The 21474-nt window shown below is 37.1% G+C and overlaps 2 protein-coding genes across 3 annotated transcripts in view; one reads left to right on the top strand and one right to left on the bottom strand.

Annotated features, from left to right (window-relative positions):
* CACNA2D4 (calcium voltage-gated channel auxiliary subunit alpha2delta 4) overlaps positions 1–2862 on the top strand; it is a 176171-nt gene extending 173309 nt beyond the window's left edge. The window contains exon 40 of the mRNA XM_074269384.1: positions 2188–2862. Within this exon, the coding sequence (XP_074125485.1) occupies positions 2188–2280 (93 nt within the window). The 3' untranslated portion in view covers positions 2281–2862. The remainder of the gene's footprint in view (positions 1–2187) is intronic.
* Positions 2863–9604: 6742 nt separating this feature from the next.
* The window catches only part of ADIPOR2 (adiponectin receptor 2), a 58818-nt gene continuing 46948 nt past the window's right edge, over positions 9605–21474 (bottom strand). For both annotated transcript variants that reach the window (XM_074269390.1, XM_074269389.1), the window contains exons 5-8: positions 17667–17853; positions 17072–17259; positions 14015–14208; positions 9605–12799 (exon numbers count right to left, since the gene is read on the bottom strand). In XM_074269390.1, coding sequence (XP_074125491.1) covers positions 12671–12799; positions 14015–14208; positions 17072–17259; positions 17667–17853 — 698 coding nt within the window. In that variant the 3' untranslated portion in view covers positions 9605–12670. The remainder of the gene's footprint in view (positions 12800–14014; positions 14209–17071; positions 17260–17666; positions 17854–21474) is intronic.

Below are 21474 nucleotides of genomic sequence, written 5' to 3'. Positions count from 1 at the left end.
AGACTGAAAGAAGGAAGATAGGAGTATGCTAATTATCAAAGAATGAGTTCAAGAAGATTATTAGCAGCTAGAGAGAACTACTAAGAGTGACAGGCAATTAGATTGTTCAAGGTCCTCCCTCAAAGCAGGTGATGATGTTGTATCCTCACAAAAAGCAAGAAAAAGAGGAAATAAAGGAACCCAATTAGCAGCCATGCAAAGAGAGTCCAATACTGAAGAAGGTCCAGGGGTAAGGCCAACAGAAGATAGGAGATGGGTATGATAGGAGCTTATAATTCTCTACCAAATTCCATGTTTCCTGAGGGAATTCTCGGGTAAAAATGTGATGTTGAATATGTGGTCATTCACATGTATTCATGTACGTGAGTGAACTTGGTTTGTTTTTTTTTTTTCTAGTTACACATGTACATTAATTTTTTTTTAAATACACATTTCTTTATGAATCAAGTTGGGAGAGAAAAATCAGAACAAAAGGGAAAAACCACAAGAGGAAAAAAAAAGAAGAAAAAGAAAAAGAAAAAAGTGAATACAGCATGTGTTGGTTTATATTGAGTCTCCATAGTTCTCTCTCTGGATGCAGATGTTTTCTATCCAAAGTTTACTGCTTTGGATCACTGAACCACTAAGAACCTGGTTGTTGTTCATCACACAATCTTGCAGCTACTGTGTACAACATATTCCTGGTTTTGCTTGTTTCACTCAGAATCAGTTCTGTAAATCTTTCCAGGCCTTTCTAAAATCAGCTTATTCATTTTTATAGAATAATATTCCATTACTTTCATATGCCATAATTTATTTAGCCATTCCCTAGTTGATGGGTATCTATTCATTTTCCAATTCTTTGCCACCACAAAAAAATAGCTCCTACAAATATTTTGTGTGTGTGAACTTAGGAAGAATATAAATGTGTTTATGTACATGGGTATATGTGCATGCATTCATCCATGGATGTGTATGTATACCAGTATATGTGTTCCTATATTGGTATATAAAAATGAAGGGCCAGAAAGTATGTTGGTATATAATATATGCTGTCTCTCTAAACCTGATCTTGAAGTTAGCAAGAAATTAACTGCTTCCAGTCTTGCCTGATTCCTGCTATACTCAATCAGCTACATTTATCTGTGCAATCATTCGAAGAATCAGGAGCATCAATAATTCAAAGTTAAAGAAAATCCAAAAAGAATTTCCACTTAATCAATCCTATCATCAGTCTCTGAGGTAGAAGGAATTTCCAAGGCTATCTAGTCCAATGAATACTTGAACAGGAGCCTCCCAACATCTATTACAAAGGCCCACCCAAACTCCACTAGATGGAAGACTCCAAAATTCACTTCACAGAATTCACTTCTCTAGAATTTCTCACACAAAATACAAAGAATCAAAGCATTCTTACTGTGTTGTGATTATGGATCAATATCACTTAATCTCTCAAGAGCCTCAAGCAACTCTAAGACTTTAAATAAATTGAAGAATTGCTTATTCATAACTGAGTTTCTCATACTGCATACCCTATAACAGTGAAATCACAGATTTGGATCCTCTTTCTCCTCCCTCCTCACAAAAAAAAAAAAAAAAAAAAAAAAAAGGCAGTCTATTCCACTTTGGGGTAGCTCTAATGGTAAGTTGGGGGTTTTTTGTTTTTGTTTTTTTCTCATAGAATGTAAATCCATTTTTCTGTAATTTCCATCTATTTCCCCCAATTTTGTCCTCTAAGAGATAAACTGCACATGCTTGAAGACAGGCAGACAAGTATCAAGTTCCTGCTAAATATGCTCTTATTTGGCTTTGGAATACATTTAAGCTGTTATGCTTAAGGAGATAATACACAGGTGGTGAATTGCTTTGGGACCATGTGTGGGAAAGGCAGGCAAGAGCCTGGGACAATAAAGATGGGGGAAGGAGGGTTAGCCCAATTCTCAAAAAATATGTTGTATGTGTGTGTGTGTGTATATATATATATATATATATGTATATACTTATATTTAAATATGTTAAGCTTTCCATGGCATATGGATATTGTCATAAATTTTCTTAGGGTAAATTTTCATTCTAGTTCTAAATCCTGGTATCCTTTGTATTATAATGAAGATTCAGTCTTCTATAAAAATATGAATGACAAAATTTCCATTATGGAGGAGTTCTCTATTGGGGTATGACTGACCAGCTCTCCCCCTATTTTTATAGGAAAATGCCCAGGATTGTGGAGGTGCTGCAGAGAACTCAGCCTCGATCACCCTGCTCCTGTTGCCCCTGGGAATCTGGGAGCTGCTTCGGTGACGGCTCACAACCTCAACTACAATGGGGTAAACAAGGCTGGCTCTTCCTTGAGCAGATATTCCAGAAAACCATGACTGACTTAAGATCCAGCCCTTCCCACGTGGACTATTGCAGCCGCCCTTTTTCAGATGGAAAATTTACCGCAGACTGATTGGCTAGGGAAAAAAAGCTCCTAAGAACCTCTTCCCAAATACTATCTGCCTCAAGGTTCAGAGTGGCTCTCAGGTAGCTCCCACCTATCCACCCCTTCCTTGGTTATGCATGAATAAATACTGATTTGACTGAAGTTTTCACTTCCACTAAATCACTTAGGTGCCAGGTTTCTGGCCTGATCAAGAGAAGAATTGACTATTTTCACTTAACAGGATGTTTAATGAAAAAAGACCCTGGGGTCTGTTCAAATTCTTATGGGTATGGGTTTAGGAAGGCATATGTTTGTGCAGGTAGGAAGAACAAATGAAAAAGACCCAAGAAGGGCAAAAACAAATTCCTTTGGGTAATGGCTATACCACTCCAAATGACAGTCTAATAGTTGGAGAACTTCTAGACAGCATCAATTCAATAAACATGTATTGAACATTATGTGCTAGTTTGAATCCTTCCTCATTTCTTCAGACTGTGACTCTGGACTAACAAGTTAGTTAACTTCCTCTTGCCTTGCTTTCCTTGTCAGTAAAATGTAAAGGTAAATAATTGCATCATACTTCCCAGAGTTGCTGGATGATCAAAAGAGTAAAACATATAAAAAATACTTTGCAAACCTTTATAGTACTTTGCAAAGTACTATATAATGCTGGCTGTTATTAATACCCATGGATGCAGATCTTAGTCCCCCAACACCAAAACTGGATAAGAACCAGAGTGGACTCTTGTGCAGATTCCTAGGAACAAATCATGTAACTCAATGATTCAATGGCACAGACAGCTGGATGGGCACATGAGGAAAGAGGGGAAGGAATTGATCCTGAAGGTGGTTGGGTTTATTATATATTTATGTACAAAGTCCTACTCTTCCTATTCTATGATATTGTCTCCTGTTAACATGCTAATTTGTCCCTGTCCTAAAAAATTAGGTTTCTCAAGTTCTAGGCCTAGTCAAGTATATAGTTCCAGCCCCATTCTCCACCATCCTCATATAATTCAGGTTATACTATGATTTTTCTTCAAGAGGTATCCTAATTCTGCTTCCTGAGGAAGGAAATTTTTTGTAATATGTTTGCTTATAGGGAGAAAACCATAGAGGTGTAACCACAGTAGATCACACAGTAAGTAAATCAGTTGTTTCAAGTGAGGATGAAAAAAGCCCCTGGACTTTTTGTACAGTGATCATCCAAGAGCAGAAGAGCCCGAGTACCCAAAGCCGTTGGTGCCCCAATGGTCAATGGAACAATCAAGACTGGTTCCTGGGATTTGGACATCAGTTAGGTAATCGAGTTGTACAATTCCAGCAAATGAATGTGTATGTCTATAATTATGTGTGTATATGTATGTCCATATGTAATACGCATATACATTTTTGTTGTTAAATCAAGACGTCAATAAAAATTTATTTTTAAAATGTTAAAAAATACCAAGTAAAAAGTATCTTGCCTCCAGGAAGAAAAAGGCCTATTTATCACTAGCTTACTTTTTCCTAATCAAGTCATTGCAAAGATCTACCTGGATGTGACATTGAAAGATTATTTTAAAATTCTTGTTAATTCCAGTTTATAACCTCTCAAGTCAAAACTTAATTCAAAATTTACTTCCCATTGATTGCTCTCATAGACTTCCTGGTAGCTACTGCCCCCTTCTCTTTTGCATTAGCAGAGTGTTTTTGTCTTATTTTCCCATCCAATCAAGGGTGTCAAAGGCAAATTTAAAAACTAGAAAAGGTCAGGAAGCACTCACTACACCTCTACCCACTTTCCCCAAGCCCCAGCTCTGATTCTGAACTGCTTTCAGGATAACCAAAAGAGAAAGCCATTTAAGTACTGGGATTGTTTCTCCCAGTTGCCTTCAGGGACCCAGAAACCCCCATAAGGGCCACCAGATGGCAGTCAGGCTCAGGTAGAAACCCCACCAGGTTCTCTTCACTCTGATATCAATCTTAGCTCTGAGGGAAGCAGCTGTAAAGCAAGAATTTAGTCATCTTCAGGAAGGTGGTGACCAGAAACCCAACAGGCTTGTATCATAAATGTTTCACAGTTGGAACATGTTAAATAATGTGGTAGTATGTCAGTTACCAAGTTAATATGAAGCAATGTGTAAATTATCAGCTTAATCATGTCAAGTCAGCGGCTGTGTGTGTGTTTTGGGGGGAGGTGAAGCAAGAACAGACTAAATCTGCAGAATCTCTTCTCCCAATTAAAAATGAGAATACAGGCTTCACATATGGTACAAATGATAATGTCTACCAAGAGAAGAAAACTAAATTGAGCAAGATTTTAAAGAAAAGGACAGTCTTTTTCTGGATATTTAAAGGCAGTGTTGCCTAGAAGCTAGAAGCCATTGGTGCGTGTGCGCGCGCACACACACACACATATATTGGAGGGAGGGGACCTTTATTAAGTAAAAATCCATCCATATTATCCTAATATGGTGGGAAGGAAGTATCTTTTCTTATGACTGACTCTAGAAAAGGAGGAACCTTTGTAATTTTTGAGCTATTCTTTTAGTCAGACTATGGCTTTCTAAATGAGTCCAGAGTAGAAATAAAATAACAGACACAAATATAACTATGTCTTTACCTGAAAAAAAGAATTTATGGGTATTATCCATGACTACAAAGATGTAAAAGAAAAAAAAAACACCACAAAATTATCAAAAATATGTTACACAGGTAATAAGTTTTTATTTACCAGATATTTGCATGGGTAATTTTACGTTGACAATTTTTTTTCCCAATTTTTCCCTCCCCCACCCCCAGATGGCAGGTCAACCAATACATGTTAAATATGTTAAAGAATATATGTTAAATACAATATATGTATACATGTCCAGTTATTTTGCTGTACAAAAAGAATCGGACTTTGAAAGAGTGTACATTTAGCCTGTGAAAGAAATACAAAATGCTGTTGGTGGAACTGTGAATACATCCAGCCATTGTGGAGAGCGATTTGGAACTATGCTCAAAAATTTATCAAACTGTGCATACCCTTTGATCCAGCAGCGTTGCTACTGGGTTTGTATCCCAAAGAGATCTTAAAGAAGGGAAAGGGACCTGCATGTGCAAGAATGTTTGTGGCAGCCCTCTTTGTGGTGGCCAGAAACTGGAAACTACGTGAATGCCCATCAACTGGAGAATGGCTGAATAAATTGTGGTGTATGAATGTTATGGAACATTATTGTTCTGTAAGAAATGACCAGCAGGATGGTTTCAGAAAGGCCTGGAGAGACTTACATGAACTGATGCTGAGTGAAATGAGCAGAACCAGGAGATCATTATATACTTCAACAACAATACTATGTGATGATCAATTCTGATGGACATGGTCGTCTTCAACAATGAGATGAACCAAATCAGTTCCAATAGAGCAGTAATGAACTGAACCAGTTACACTCAGCGAAAGAACTCTGGGAGATGACTATGAACCACTTCATAGAATTCCCAATCCCTCTAATTTTGTCCGCCCGCATTTTGGATTTCCTTCACAGGCTAAATGTACACTCTTTCAAAGTCCGATTCTTTTTGTACAGCAAAATAACTGTTTGGACATATATACATACATTGTATTTAACATATATTCTTTAACATGTATTGGTCGACCTGCTATCTGGGGGGGAGGGGAAAAATTGGGAAAAAAAATTGTCAACGTTGTAAAATTTCCCATGCAAATATCTGGTAAATAAAAACTATTATTATTGTTGCTTTTTAAAAAATACATTAAAAATTACAAATATTAAAGTTGGCACCAAAGAAAATCCATCTTTTTCTACACTCTTGACTCCTGCCCTCATCCTAAAGGATTTCAACATACTACCTACCACAAGTACTCTAATTTTTCAGCTTACTATCTATATCCCATGAGCTACTCCTCTACTCTGCCTCAAGAGATGGATAGTCCTACCTTTGATTTCATCACCACCCAAGTGTTCTACTTCCATGTTTTTTTGTGAAATTCTCATATCTGATCATAATTTTTTACCTTTCTAATTCCCTCTGCCTCCCTTTTCCTCTTGCCCTCCACACTCTCTGATCTTGCCACTTCTCCATCACCCCTCTACTGGCTATGAATTTTCCCTTCTATATTACCAAGCTCTTAGTCTATCTATTCAATTCTATAGTATAATCTTACACATTTGAGTCCCTCATCTTTCCTATCTCATCATGACTTGTCAAACCCCAGCCTTGGATTATTTCCATTATCTACTGCCTTCACTCCAAATGTGTTGAAAGGAATTGGAAAAAAATCCCAAAATCATTCTGACTGGGTAATTTGGAATATAATCTCAACTCAGCCTTCAAGCAATGCTTTAAAATCTTCTTAAAAGATTTTCCCACGAAATACAGATCCTATTTCAAACCTTTTCTTTTCACATCTCTCCAGGGAACTTCTCTCTTAATCCTCTCAGCTGAGGACCTTGCCTCATATTAATAGGAGAGAGGAGAGGGAAAGAACACCATGTGAAATTTGCTGGAGCTCTCCTCTCCTCAAAAATCACTCACAACATAAACTGATGCTGAGTGAAATGAGGAACAGGAGATCATTATATACTTCAATAATACTATATGATGATCAATTCTGATGGACGTGGCCCTCTTCAACAATGTGATGAACCAAATCAGTTCCAATAGTGCAGTAATGAATAGAACCAGCTACACCCAGTGAAAGAACTCTGGGAAATGAGTGTAAACCACTACATAGAATCCCCAATCCCTCTATTTTTGTCCGCCTGCATTTTTAATTTCTTTCACAGATTAATAGTTCACTATTTCAAAGTCCGATTCTTCTCATGTAGCAAAATAACTGTTTGGACATGTATACTTTAACATATTTAACATATATTGGTCTACCTGCCATCTGGGGGAGAGGAAGGAGGGGAAAAATTGGAACAAAAGGTTTTGCAACTGTCAATGCTGAAAAATTACCCATGCATATAACTTGCAAATAAAAAGCTATAATTTAAAAAAAATCATTCCCAAATCTTTCCTCATGACTTCCTCTTTTACTCCAGCCTCAAATAATGAATAAATTTCCCTTTTTAAGACAAATCCTTCAACATGCATTATTGATCCAGTCCCCTCCTATCTTCTGCAGCAGACCGATTCCACCACCATAATTTGCTGTCTCTCCCTATCTCTTGGTTCCTGCAGTTGCCTACTGGGCACAGCTCTCCTCATCCTTAAAAAATTCAGCCCTACAATACCCAATCACTAGGTAGTCCTTCCCATCTCGATTAAACTACCTGAGAAAACTGTCTACTAGGCACTTCTACTTTTCCTTTCAATTCTTGTTAACTGCCTACAAACAGACTTTTGCTATTATTCAACTTCTTGGTAACTCAAGTTACCACTGATACCAATTTAGTACAGTACCTACCACATAATAAAGGCTTGTTGACTATACCACTCCTCTGAAGAACTGGATGATACAAGGGTATGGAACATTGTAAATGTTAGATTCTTTTTTAAATAATGATTTAACTTTGGTAAATTTTCTCTTTTATATTTATTTATTTGTATATTTATTTTATTTTTATATTTCTCTTTTATAAGGAATGGTTTTCTAAAAGGGGATAGGGAAAGATACAGGAAGACTTTAAATCACATAAAAACAAAAGATCTCAAAATATTTTTAAACTATCTATGGAGAATTACATTGAGATGCCAGGTCTCTTCTTCCCTTCCCCCATCCATCTAAAAAAAACTTTCACCTAAATATAGAATTTTCACCTTGTCAGAAAAGGGGAACTACATAAGCAAAAAATGTATTTAAAAAATAAATATTGAGAAGATCTAATTCAGTTCCAATTGATCAATGATGGACAGAATCAGCTACACCCAGAAAAGGAACACTGGGAAATGAGTATAAACTGTTTGCACTTTTGTTTTTCTTCCCAGGTTATTTTTTCTTTCTGAATCCAATTCTTCCTGTGCAACAAAAAATTTGGTTCTGCACACATATATTGTATCTAGGATATACTATAACATATATAATATGTATGGGACTGCCTGCCATCTAGGGGAGGGGGTGGAAGGAAGGAGGGGAAAATTCGGAACAGAAGTGACTCAGAGATAAAACAATTACCCAGTCTACCTTAGTGGACAGTGAAAGTGCCTGAAAACACTAACAAAGAGTGAACTTAAGAGACTTCTTGCTCTCCAACCTCTCCCACCCCCACCCACCCCCTCCCGGAGTTGGTTCCATTTCCAAGTTTGACATAGCTAAGAGTACTCTCCCTTCAAGGATGGGATTTAACCATTCTATACAGTTTCATTATAGGTAACTCTTGTTCATGTTCTCCATATAGTCTGCAACCTACCCTTCCAGTCTTACTTCATTTATTACCAAATTGGATTTGTTCCCCTATTTAATATCTTTTTTCACACTTCCACACATCTGCACACAGTCCTACTACATCATCTCAACTTTGCAGTATCCTTCATTTTCCTTCAAAATCCTGCTCAGATTTTACTTTTTTCCATAAAGCCTTACCCTGATCCTTCCAGTTGCTTGTATTTTCTACTTCCTCAAATGATCCTTGAGTATCTGGACTTATCCTATGTCTTTACATATTAGCCAAGTAGAAGTAAAGATTCTTGAAGGCAAGGTTTGTTTCTTTTTGGTCTTTTGAATTCCTAGTCTAATATGGTGGCTTGAAAATAGTAGGCATTAAAAAACTGTTTGTTGAATAAACAAGAGTGCTAGGCCTGAAGTCAGGAAGACCTGGATTTAAATCTAGCCTTAATAATTAATCACTTAATAAAAATCACTTAATAATTGTGTGATCCTGGGCAAGTCACTTAATCTGTTTGCATTAGTTTCTGAGATGTAAAATGGGGATAATAAAAAAAACAGAGCTTGTAATATTAAAAAGATTATGTGAAATATTTGTAAAAGTGCTTAGTACAGTGATTGACAGTAATTGCTATATAAATGCTTATATTATATAATGCTTGCTGAAATCACAAAGATCTACTCACCCCAACAGAGCCCTTTCTTTAGTTCTTTTAATATTTCCTGTTAATACAGAGATAAGCAGAGGGAAGTAGCACACAAGCATTCATGTTTCAATGCCTTCAATAGAGAGGAAGATCTGTGAAAACTTGAATGTCTCACAATAAGCAATTCTCAAAAAGGACAAGTGAGGAGAAAGTGTAAAATATGATTGATTGAGTCAATTTTCATTTTATTCTTTTATTAGCAGAAATTAAGAATACAGCAAGTTGAGAGATCCCATGGTGAATGGAAATATCACAGATGCCGTTCTGGAACCCCAACCCTCCATGATCCCCAAGAATGTGCTTTGTGGCTTCAGTAATTTAAAGTGTTGGGGGGGGAGGACATACTGAACAAGGCCACTATTTAATGGGGAAAAGAAAGACACTATAGAGGTCCTAACCTATGACCAAAATAAAATTAAATTAAAATCAACAGAGCAAGGAAGCCTCTGATTGCTGAGAGTAAGGCATTCAGGTGCCAACCTGGTGAGATTTCTCAGCTAGCACAGTAGAACAAAATGCACAGGGAGGCTCTTGGTAATATACAAACACACGTGCACACACACACACACACACACACACTTGCACATGCCCACACATACACACGCGTGCACACACAGACACACACACACCCTAAAGAGGGAGAGCTTCCACTGGATTGAGGATAGCTAGAGTTTTAATTTTTTTTTCTCCAGGGGTTTGTGCTCTATCAAACCAGGCTCATCTCCCTCCTCTAAGGTGCACAGGGTGCCTGGCACCAATGACTATGTGATACAGGGGCCTGTTATACTGTAACCCAAAGTGCATTACACAAGAATTAATTGGGCTTCTGTCATGTATTGTCGCTTCTGTGGAACTGAATGAGCTTCCTCCCAGGTGGTTCTAGTCCTGATGGACCCCATTTCCTTAGAGGGATTAATACTGCTCTTCATGCCCTCTGGACATACTCCATTCACCTGAGCTTTCTGTGCTCAGTCCTGATGGTGTCCAGGGCAATGACCTCACTCAGAACCAAATACTTTTAATCTTCTCCCAGGTCCTACCATGGATCCATTTTCCTTGGCCTCCAGCTTCTGCTCACTTTACATAAGGCATCTTCAGAGATCCAGGAGTTAGAAGGGGAGAGGAGAACAAAATTACACACAAAAAAAACTTTCTACCAAATGAGTCTTTCCTGTTTCACTGAACATTAATACACTAAGCTAGCTGCTATGCTTGGTGCCTCATCATTTAGTGCCAATACCCATGATCCCAAGGTTAGAAGTAATTTAAGGTTTCTACCTATTCAACAAGTCACTTCAGAATTTATGTGAAACTGAACCCCCAGTTTCTTTAGATATTCACCCATTCTCCTTGACAATACCATGTCAGAACAGGAGCCATAAATAATTTTTTTTCCTACTCCAAATTGCTTTTTTAGGACATTATACCAAGGGTCCTATACAATTTCCCTAGCAAGATTCCTTTTATAATCCCCTAAAAAATAGAGGTTTAATAAGTATTGAAGACAAGGGACCAGGTTTTCCCCCCAGAAGAGGGAAAGTAAGTATTAAACTTGGATTTAAGATGGTATGGCTGATTTTCCTCTTCAAGAAAAGGGCTCAGGAAGGGAGTATGCCAAAGGTTAAAAACCATCTTTATAAATTGAAGTGTAATTGCAATTTATGTAAATGAGTTTAAGAGGCACCAGGACAGAATGAATTCTGTTCTGATGGCTGGCTTTATTCTAGCAACCAAATTACCAGGGAGAAGTACTAACTCTCTTTCTCTAAGTGGGAAGAAAGATAGAATTAGAGCAGTGATTTCAACATAGAAGAGTTTTTAAAGTGTCACAGAACTCCTAGAGAAAGGATATAGGAAACTGATGCAGCTCACCATCCAAGATAAGCAATAACACAAAAATCAATTAAGTTGCCAGGAAAGTACTCAGTGCTAAATCCAAAGCTTTTCTTCCCCATCATCTCCTACACTCCCTGCATATACTGCTTGAGTACAGACCTAAACACCTTTTCTCAGGTGTTTTTTTTTCTGGATGATTCTAGTTCTTAGAAATGTCACTAACAGCATCTGCTAAGACAAGAAAGCAAGATCCCACAAAAGCATCCAAACTTTATGCAGATGGGTACTTCTGGACCTTTCACACTATCTTGTCCATTTACATATTACTCCCACTAAAAAGACACATACAATAACCCTCTAGTTTCACTGCCCTAAGAACCCCAAGTATAGAAGTAGTCACAAGACTACCGAGTTGGGTCTGCCATGGCCTCTGTCTCAATATAGCCCAAGGTATTCAAGCCTTTGGAGAGGCACCTTGATACCACCAAGAATGCATTACTTGTAGACTTCTCACCTACAGCCTCCTTTGTGCAAAATTGAAACAGTGTGTGGTACTTGCATGTTTCAGTCTTTACAAAAATTACCCTACCCCACCCCATTTTAAACATTTATATAAATTCTTTTTTAAACAGAAAGTTAGAAATCTTATTTACATTAATTTCTTTGTTTTCCCAAAAGAGCATCTAAAATCACACCCCTGCCCCTTAGCAAGATATAAATGTTTACCCCAAATTGTGGTTGATTTATTTAAAAAAGAGAGATTCAGAAGGGAAGAAGAGAGAAGAGAGGAGAGGAGCGGAGAGGAGAAGAGAGAAGAGGAGAGAAGAGGAGAGAAGAGAAGAGAAGAGAAGAGAAGAGAAGAGAAGAGAAGAGAAGAGAAGAGAAGAGAAGAGAAGAGAAGAGAAGAGAAGAGAAGAGAAGAGAAGAGAAGAGAAGAGAAGAGAAGAGAAGAGAAGAGAAGAGAAGAGAAGAGAAGAGAAGAGAAGAGAAGAGAAGAGAAGAGAAGAGAAGAGAAGAGAAGAGGAGGCAAGAGAATGGAAAGAGAAGAATAGGCAACTAAGATGCCCCCATCTTCTACAAATAAATATGGCATTGAACAGAAGCCAGTTTGCCAAGGGTCCTCCATGGCCCTCAATCTGTAGATTCCTAAGAATAAGTTAAGTTTGAGTGAATATCTCATCTCCTTTTTTTCTCCAAATTGATGCACTCCATCCTTTGAGGTATGATTTATTTTTGTTTTTCTCTTCTCTACCGTGTACCATGTCCAGCCCCTGGGAAGCCTCGTTGCCCAGATGGGTTTCAAAGTTGTGGGGCTCTTTCTGGTGTTTTGCATCAATGTCCAGTCAATATGGACCACAGTTGTTGCTGGCCCTGGTTTTGGGTTATGGTCCAAGACACTGGCAGGTTTTACAGTGCATCTTCCTCGCTGCAGCCCCCACCAATCATGAAACGGAACTCCTGGAGGTTTGAAACACCATGGAAGTGCACAAAAGCCCCAGCAACCACAAAGATATGAAAGAGCTGATGGGAGTGAAACTGAAGACAAAAAGAAGAAAAAACAAACCCCCACACATGATTAAGAGTTTAGCTTAGAGTACTTAAAACACTGACTTCAGTTCTACAATAAAGCCGAAGAGTACAGAGAATTCAATCAGAACTCCTGCTGTCCCTTCTGTATACAGTCTCTATAAGCCCAAGGATCACTAATACACTTTATGCTAGAGTATCCATCAGGGTGAATTCATGGCCATGTATGATCTGGCAGAGCCTCCTAGCACAAGTTAAGGAAATAATGACTCAAGATATACACAGCATATATTGCATAATGGACAGAGAGAGTGCTAGGCTTAGAGTTAGGAAGAACTGAGTTCAAATGTTGTCTTGACATTTACTAGTGTGACATCTCTATGGGAGTTAATGTACAAATAGGCTGTGTAAGCTTTGTCAATGAAGGCTTCCTTTACACTGAAGAAATCACAGATCAATCTTATATTCATACATCATAACAATAGTTCAATGGTACTGAGATTTTTTGGCAAGTGATTTCTTCATGACTAGTAAAATAAAATATATGTATGGGGATATTGTAACATTCAGAAGCTCTCTATGGCCAGGTATTCATACATGAGCAAACCACTCTTGAGGTTACACATCTATCTTAAGAGATGCTACAGAAGAAACTCTTGCATATGGAAAACATAACTTAAAAGATTTCTTCCAAATTTAAAGTTCAATGACACATATGTTATGGGAATGCCTTAGAACCAACAATTACTATAAAATCATGAATTGAGAAAAAAATCTCAGTTACCTGAGGCTCAAAATGTACCTTCATTTTATGGACTGATAAACTGAGCTTCAAGGAAATTTAGGATCATAAAATAAAAATTGACATTAAAGTGGCCAAGTCTCATAATCATCACTGGCACATAAATTCTCAAGAACTTAATGAAAGCCCTTTTTAGTTATAATATTCTTTACTTCCTTCATACTTTTATTGTATTCTAATCCAGACTTTTCCTCCCCATTTTATAGCTAAGACAATGGAGGTCCATATAGATAAGAGCTTTAGCATGGCGATAGCTAGCTAGTAAGAGAATGGGCACTTAATACAAGGCTCTAGATTCCCAGTCCAGTATTCCTTTTCATTATGCCACCTCCTTAACAGCCTAAAATCTAAAATGGTTAAGCAAGCATATATCCAATCATCTCTTACCTACCACTATAAAAATGAGTGGGTTCCATACTCACCCAGATGTCACACTTTCCAGGGAAGAAACGCTCTGGGATCCGAGCAGCATAGAGTGCAGCTCCAGTAATGTACAAGCAGGCCATGAGTAGCAACCAGCCTATCTGTCCAATGGTGGCAGCCTTCAGAAACCCCTCCGAAAAGACATAGTGCAGCGTAGGAATGATTCCACTGAGGCCCAAGCCTAGAAACACTCCTAGAATCCAAATGGAGAGAATCAATATAAACATGAAGAAGGGGAAGAACACATTAGGTTGGCACTAAAACCCTAAAACATTGTAAATGGGGAAATACAAAGTACACAGAATGCAAAATTAATGTCCCTTTAGAAAAGGACAAAAGGTTTGTGAAGCCCTATTTTACACCATTGTTATCTGCAGAGTTTAGATTTACATTGCCAGAGAAGTTCAAGTAAGCTGCCTCTTGTATAAAAGATATAAGTTACAACAGAAAGCAACAGAAGAATGAATTCCTTGACATTCATAAATCCTGCACTTTGGAGAACCAGAGGTCCCTACCTGACATCTGAGACACTAAAGTCGCAAGGTGTCAGATGGATGGGGTACTTGCTTCATGTGTGGGGTGTTTTGTCTAATCCCACAGCTCAAAAACTTGCTATTTACAAGGTGCACAATACTTTCCATCCTAATCTGACTGCCTTTTACCAGACCTCCTCATTTCCTTTATTTGGAAACCTAGAGAGCTGAACCCCAAAAGAATCTAGGATCTCTACGAGAAGAGCTAAGGAGGAAGCATGTTCCCTGAATGAAAGGATGCTCAGTGGCACATTGGGTGTAATGTCAGAGCAGAAAGACTTAAGTTCATATTTGGCTCCAATACCTGCTAACCACGTGATCCTGGGCAATGGCTGCCTCCGATTCCTCGACTATAAAAAAGGGGACAGCAGCACTACTTCACGGGGTCTTGTGAGGAGTAAAGGCGATAACAACTACAAAATGCTTAGCCAAGTGCCTGGCTAAACAGCTATGAACCTTGCCCGCCTTCCAGAAATCAAATGCCACCCCTAAGGACTGGTAAAAAGGCCAACTTAACTGAAATATGGAGCATGTGGACAAAAGGACAGGTCTGACCACATCCCTATCCATGGACAGAAACTTCAGGGGCTCCCTATTGGCCTTATTGCCTCTAGAGCAACCAATCCTTCAGCCTGGCACTTCAGATCTTTTAAAATTTGTCCTTCAAACGACTTTCAGCCCTATTTCATATCCCTCCCTGTCACACACTACAGCTTCTAGACAAACTGACTTCCAGTTCCTCAACTTGACATGTAATTTCTTTCATCTCTGTCCCAGACTCCTATTCCCCTTGCCCTGCAATTTGGCATCTCCACTTTACAGTAACCTTCAAGGCTCAGCTTGGGTGCCACTTCCTCCATGGTATCTTCCATGATGTCCCAGATATTTTCTTCTTTCTCATATTATGTTTTGTCTACTGGGTTATATCCCTGCTCACAGAACATAAGCTCCTTAAGGGCAGAGGCTGCGGGGTCAGACTTTTTTTTTTTTTTTTTTTTTTTTTTTTTTTTTTTTTTTTTTTTTACAATTTCCCTTATAGCAGATGCCTAATACGTTCCTGCTAAATTGAATTATCCATTTGAGGCAGTCTACTACCCTCAAAAGGAAAACTAATACTCATGAGTTAACTTGGAGAATTAGAAAAAACAAAAACATTAATCACAAGTAGTACTTGAGAATCAAAGTTTGTCAGTGTCACTAAGAGGTAGCATTTTCACCTTCAGGAATATTCATGGAATGAAAGAGGCTTTGAAAACTTTTGTTATAAATCCCAACTTTCTAGAGCCTATCTTTTTGTTCTAAGGTATATACAGGGCTACTGTAGTTTCCTAGAAAAAATAGATTATTCTACAGCCATTATATACTGAATAGAATTAGAAGCATGAAGTATTTTAGTGATAGAAGAAAGCATAAAGACCTTTTTAGCTCAACCACCCCTCAATGTTATAATCTAAGAATGTTGAGCTTACAGAGAAGGCAAATATTTTACCCAAGATCATACATCTATATCCTGGACATCAACACCTACCTCCTGAGCCTTAAAAAATTATATACATTTCTATGTAAACAAGAAGGAGAAAATGGCATTATTTATGCCACTGGCCAAAATCTAAATAATCCTAACTAAAAATATTAATTAATCTCTATATCACCTGCAAGCAAAAACAACAAATGTCTTGCCTTTTACTTCTAGATGTTTAAAAAAAGACTTCTGACATTCTTGATCCTTTTTTTCTCTAAGTCAAAAGTTCAAAAAAGAGGCTCTTATGCTGCATACAAATGACAATAAAGCTGTCCTGTAATGTGTTCATGTTTGAAAACACACAAACACATACACACACACACACACACACACACACACACACACACACACACACACACACACAACATTCATACCCCAGGTTTTGAAGACCAACACTAAGCAATGTCCATTTACTTGCTTGAAACATTTGGGACAAGAGAATGGTGAGATGCAAGTTTTTTCCACAAGCAACCTACATGCTTACACCTGATAAATTAGTTTAGTTTTTTGGTGTGTTTTTTTTTTTTTTAAATACTGGATGAGGGAGAGAATCATAGCTGGAAGGTACTTTCCCCACCCTTGATTCTTCCTTTTAACACATTCTGCTTCACTTTAGACCAGCACCTATAAGAAAAAATTCCAAAGGGATTCCTATATCTTCAGATTGAAGAGTCCTGACCCAGAATTCATTATTTTTATTTCTGCAGCAGAAGTAAAGAAGTCACATGTAATGACCAAATAAGCAGCATGGTTATGTAGAGTCTCCACAAATGAGCCAGCTAAGTTTTCATAGCAATTAATTCACTGAAAAGCTACCCTAAAGAGAATTAAAGGGCTCTCTCATTTTATAAGGTTTAAAGAGCTTGCCATTCAAAATATCTTATAGCTACAACTATAAATCAGCCTCTTTAAATACTGCTCAAAAAAGTACAGGTCCCTTCTCCTCAATTAAAACTTCTCCAACTGCTGCATTAAAGTACAAAACCTGACAGTACTCTTACCTGCTCTCACCCCTCGATATTGAGGAGTGGCAAACATATCCCACTGGGAGACAATGATGGCTGCAATCCCCAGCACACAAATGACAATCAAGTAAATGAAGCAAGGCTGTGGATTACAGTAGAAGGAGTAATAAAGCCAAGGAACAAAACTTCCCATGATCAGGAGGGCAATGCCAGAGTAATCCAGTCTAGAATAGGACAAATACTCGATTTAATACACACAGTAAAATTATTTCCAGAGCCCTAATTAGCCCCATTTGCTTGGAAATACCAGCAATAAGAAACTTTGGATTCCTTAAAATAAACTGTATTAAGATTGCCAAATATGTTTCCCTAGGCCAAATCAGATTGGTGCTCCTATGTAATTCATCAAGTCTTACAGCAGGGATGCTCAACCTTTTTATGTATCATGGATCCCTTTAGTAATGTGATAAAACTATGTGGCCTTTTCAGAATAATATTCTTAAATGTGCAAAATAAAATATATAGGATTATGTAGGGAATCAGCTATACTGAAATCAGATATCAAAAACTTTTAAAAGAACACATTTACGGACCCAAGGACCCCTGCCTTAGAGACTTTCCAGATACCTACTTGGAGAAGATCCGGGAAACCGATTCTGAATGGCAGTAAACAGTGTGGAAAAGCCATGAAAAGGAAAGGCAGAGAATGGCTCCCAGAAAGAATAATCCAAAGACCACTTTCTCTTGTAATGGAGCCACAAAGGAGATGTTTGGACGAAACATGTAGAATATTCCCAAGCATAGAAAGAAAACACAACCTAGGCAAGAGAAATAAAAAGGGAAGGTGAAAGAATGAAAGGTTAAATCTTCAAAAAGATAACAACAAAAAAAAACATTATATCAAAAATAGGCCAATTAATTCATTGCTTGTAGAGATAAAAATGGTCCAACCATTTTGAATATTATTAGGGAATTTTATGAGTTTAAAAAAACAAAAACAAAAAAACCTTTATAACACGGCAACAAAACTCCAGTTACATACAATCAGTGTTCATTGAATGGTAACACTTTGTTAAGCATACAGCACAAAATATTCTCTGGGAAGTACATTTTGTGTTTTACATATGTTTGCTTTGTTAAAACATAACTTATCATCAGAAAAAGGCACAATTAAACATATGATGTCAGAATAGGATTTAGAATAGTAAAAGACTTTAGAGATCAACCAATTCATTTATTTTGCAGATGAGGAAACTACAATTCAAACAGAGAGTAAGTAATTTATCCAAGATTAATTGCATATAAGGAATAAACAGTAGAATCAATATGTAAACACAGGGTTTCTTCCTCCAAATGCAGGATTCTTTCCATTACACTACCCTGATATATCCTACTTATAGTATCTTTTTTTCCTAGGTGACACATTCTAAGTAATTAATTTTCCATTTAATAATTTTTAAAAGACAACAATTTTTTTTCTTTAAATACAGTTGACCAATATAACGCTCTTAAAAGAAGAAATCAACAACTTTAGGGTCATCAAGAAATCAACAACTTTAGGGTCATCATGAAACTATTACACACTACCAACGTAGTTGTGTCTGCTGTTTAATTTAACAGGCTCTTCACCTTTCCACTGTTGCTCTCACTTTGGTCACTATGCTAATCTCTGAGTATCTCGACCCTCTTCCAATTTACTATGGGATTAGAACTCCTTAATTAATTTTTAAAAAATAAACATATTTATATGATTATAATTCCAAATTCTCTCATTCCTTCAACTCCTGCTGCCCCTCTCCCAAGGCAAGCAATTTGATATAGGTTCAGATAAGCAAATTTTTAAAATAAAACTGTGAGAGCTTAGGAATCTTCTCCTATGACCGCAGATTTAGAGCTAAAAAGGAGAGGCTTGTCTAGTCAAACTTCCTAATTTCACATATGGAGACAGAAGCCCAGAGACAAATGTACCTAGGTCATACTGGTTTTAATTTGAAGAATTGAGATTTAAAACCAGTTCTTCTAATTCCCAAATCTACAATTTTTTTCCATTGCATCACAAGCCAGCAAAGTTAAAATAAATGAAATAGTTGATCTGTTTTGTGGTATTAAAAAGGTTTAAGGACAAAGGATATTGGGTATTTGAGTGATACTGGGTACCTAATCTATTTCACTGATCAACCACTATGTATTTTAGCTAGTATCAGATTGGATGATTACCAAAAGAGCCTTTCATTTCAAAGTTTTTTCTTGATATTTTCATTAATATTAATGATATTTCATTATTACACATTATTGTACATATTACAGTAATTTTGTAATAATTTTATTTATTCTTTTTTTTTTCTCTTTGAAGACAAAGATCCACCTATCTCAAACAGCCTTCACAAATTCCAATCCAAACTTTCTAAGCCTTCCTTAAGAACTAGCACAAAAGCATTTTTACCTACTTTAAGAGAAACTAGATGGCAGCCACTTCTTAAGAGGGCAAAACTCTAAAGTGAAAGCCCTTTTACGATGTGGATTTTATGTGGTCCAGCTTTCAAAGACTCAGTGTAGAGATACCACTACACACCTCTCAGATTGGCTAGAATGACAGGGAAAGATAATGCAGAATGTTGGAGAGGATGTGGGAAAACTGGGACACTGATACATTGTTGGTGGAATTGTGAATACATCCAGCCATTGTGGAGAGCGATTTGGAACTATGCTCAATTGATAACTTTATCAAACTGTGCATACCCTTTGATCCAGCAGTGTTACTACTGGGCTTATATCCTAAAGATAATTATTAAAGAAGGGAAAGGGAACCACATGTGCCAAAATGTTTTTGGCAGCCCTCTTTGTAGTGGCCAGAAACTGGAAACTGAGTGGATGCCCATCAACTGGAGAATGGCTGAATAAATTGTGGTATATGAATGTTATGGAATACTATTGTTCTGTAATGAATCATCTGCAAGATGATTTCAGAAAGGCTTGGAAAGACTTATAGAACTGATGCTGAGTGAAATAAGCAGAACCAGGAGTTCATTATATACTTCAACAACAATACTATATGATGATCAATTCTGATGGACGTGGCTCTCTTCAACAATGAGATGAACCAAATCAATTCCAACAGAGCAGTAATTAATTGAACCAGCTACACCCAGCGAAAGAACTCAAGGAACTGAGTGTGAAACACTACATAGAATTCCCAATCTCTCTATCTTTGTCCACCTGCATTTTTTATTTCCTTCACAGACTAATTGTACACTATTTCAAAGTTTGATTCTTCTTGTGCAGCAAAATAACTGTATGGGCATGTATAACATATATTATTATACATATATTTGACATATTTAACATGTATTGGTCAACCTGCCATCTGGGGGAGGGTGTGGGGGGAAAAAGGGGAAAAATTGGAACAAAAGATTTTGCAATTGTCAGTACTGAAAAATTACCCATGCAAATATCTTGTAAATAAAAAGCTATAATAAAAAAATAATAAAAATAAATAAAAATTAAAAAGACTCAGTGTGCATGAATGGCTGACTCCACTAGACCAGAAGCTGCTTGAGAGAAGACCATGTATCATACCTCCATGCCAGTTCAAGGCATTTCTTATCTAGTTCTTACTTTAGCTGTTCTTTACCTAACAGCAAGATAGGAATAAATGAATGAGAAAATATTTATTAAGTGCTTACTATGTACAAAGTGCTGGGGATACAAAAAGAAAAGCAAGATGATTGTTTTTTAGAGTGCACATTCTAACAAAAATAGACACCAACACCCCCCCCCAAAAAAAAAACCCGAACTCTACAATAGGGAGTTTTAAAATGCAGAGAGAACGGAAAGACCACCAGAATGATAGCAAAAGATCTTCATTATCAAGATATTTTCTTCAAGCAAGGAAGGGAAAGAATGGATGTTTGACCAGCTTGATGGCACCATAAAATGAGTTTGAGTTCAAGCTCTATCACCTGCAATCATGTCTATCTGCCGTGCCTACCTCATAGAGCTGCTAAGACTAAGAGATAAATGTACATGAAAGCCCTTTGTAAACTATGAAAGAACTTATATCTTAGTATTTAATTGGGTTAACATCAATATAAAGTGCTATTTGTTGAGTGATCCTATTTTTAATCCCTTTTTTAAAATCCCCATATTGGAATTAGAAGACAGCATTATGCTTAGGTTGATTCTCCTAATCTTGCCTTTTGCTAGGCTGGCTGGCATGAATTTGGAGTTTACCAAAAAGTAAACTAGAAAGGTGGTCAAGGCTAACAATCACATTCATAAAGATTTCTATTTTAAAAGATTTAGAAACAGGTATTCAAAGTATCCGAATTATTTCACATATCAGTGACCTATGATAATTTTACAAAATAAAATTTAGTCAATTTAGAGAAAAACAGTACTAAATTTTTAAAAAACAAAACTTTCAACTAAAGTTAAAACTT

The sequence above is a fragment of the Sminthopsis crassicaudata genome, chromosome 5 (genome assembly GCF_048593235.1).
Source record: "Sminthopsis crassicaudata isolate SCR6 chromosome 5, ASM4859323v1, whole genome shotgun sequence".
Taxonomy (NCBI): domain Eukaryota; kingdom Metazoa; phylum Chordata; class Mammalia; order Dasyuromorphia; family Dasyuridae; genus Sminthopsis; species Sminthopsis crassicaudata.
Note: the sequence above shows the minus strand (reverse complement) of the source record. Positions and strands in the feature narration are given on the sequence as shown.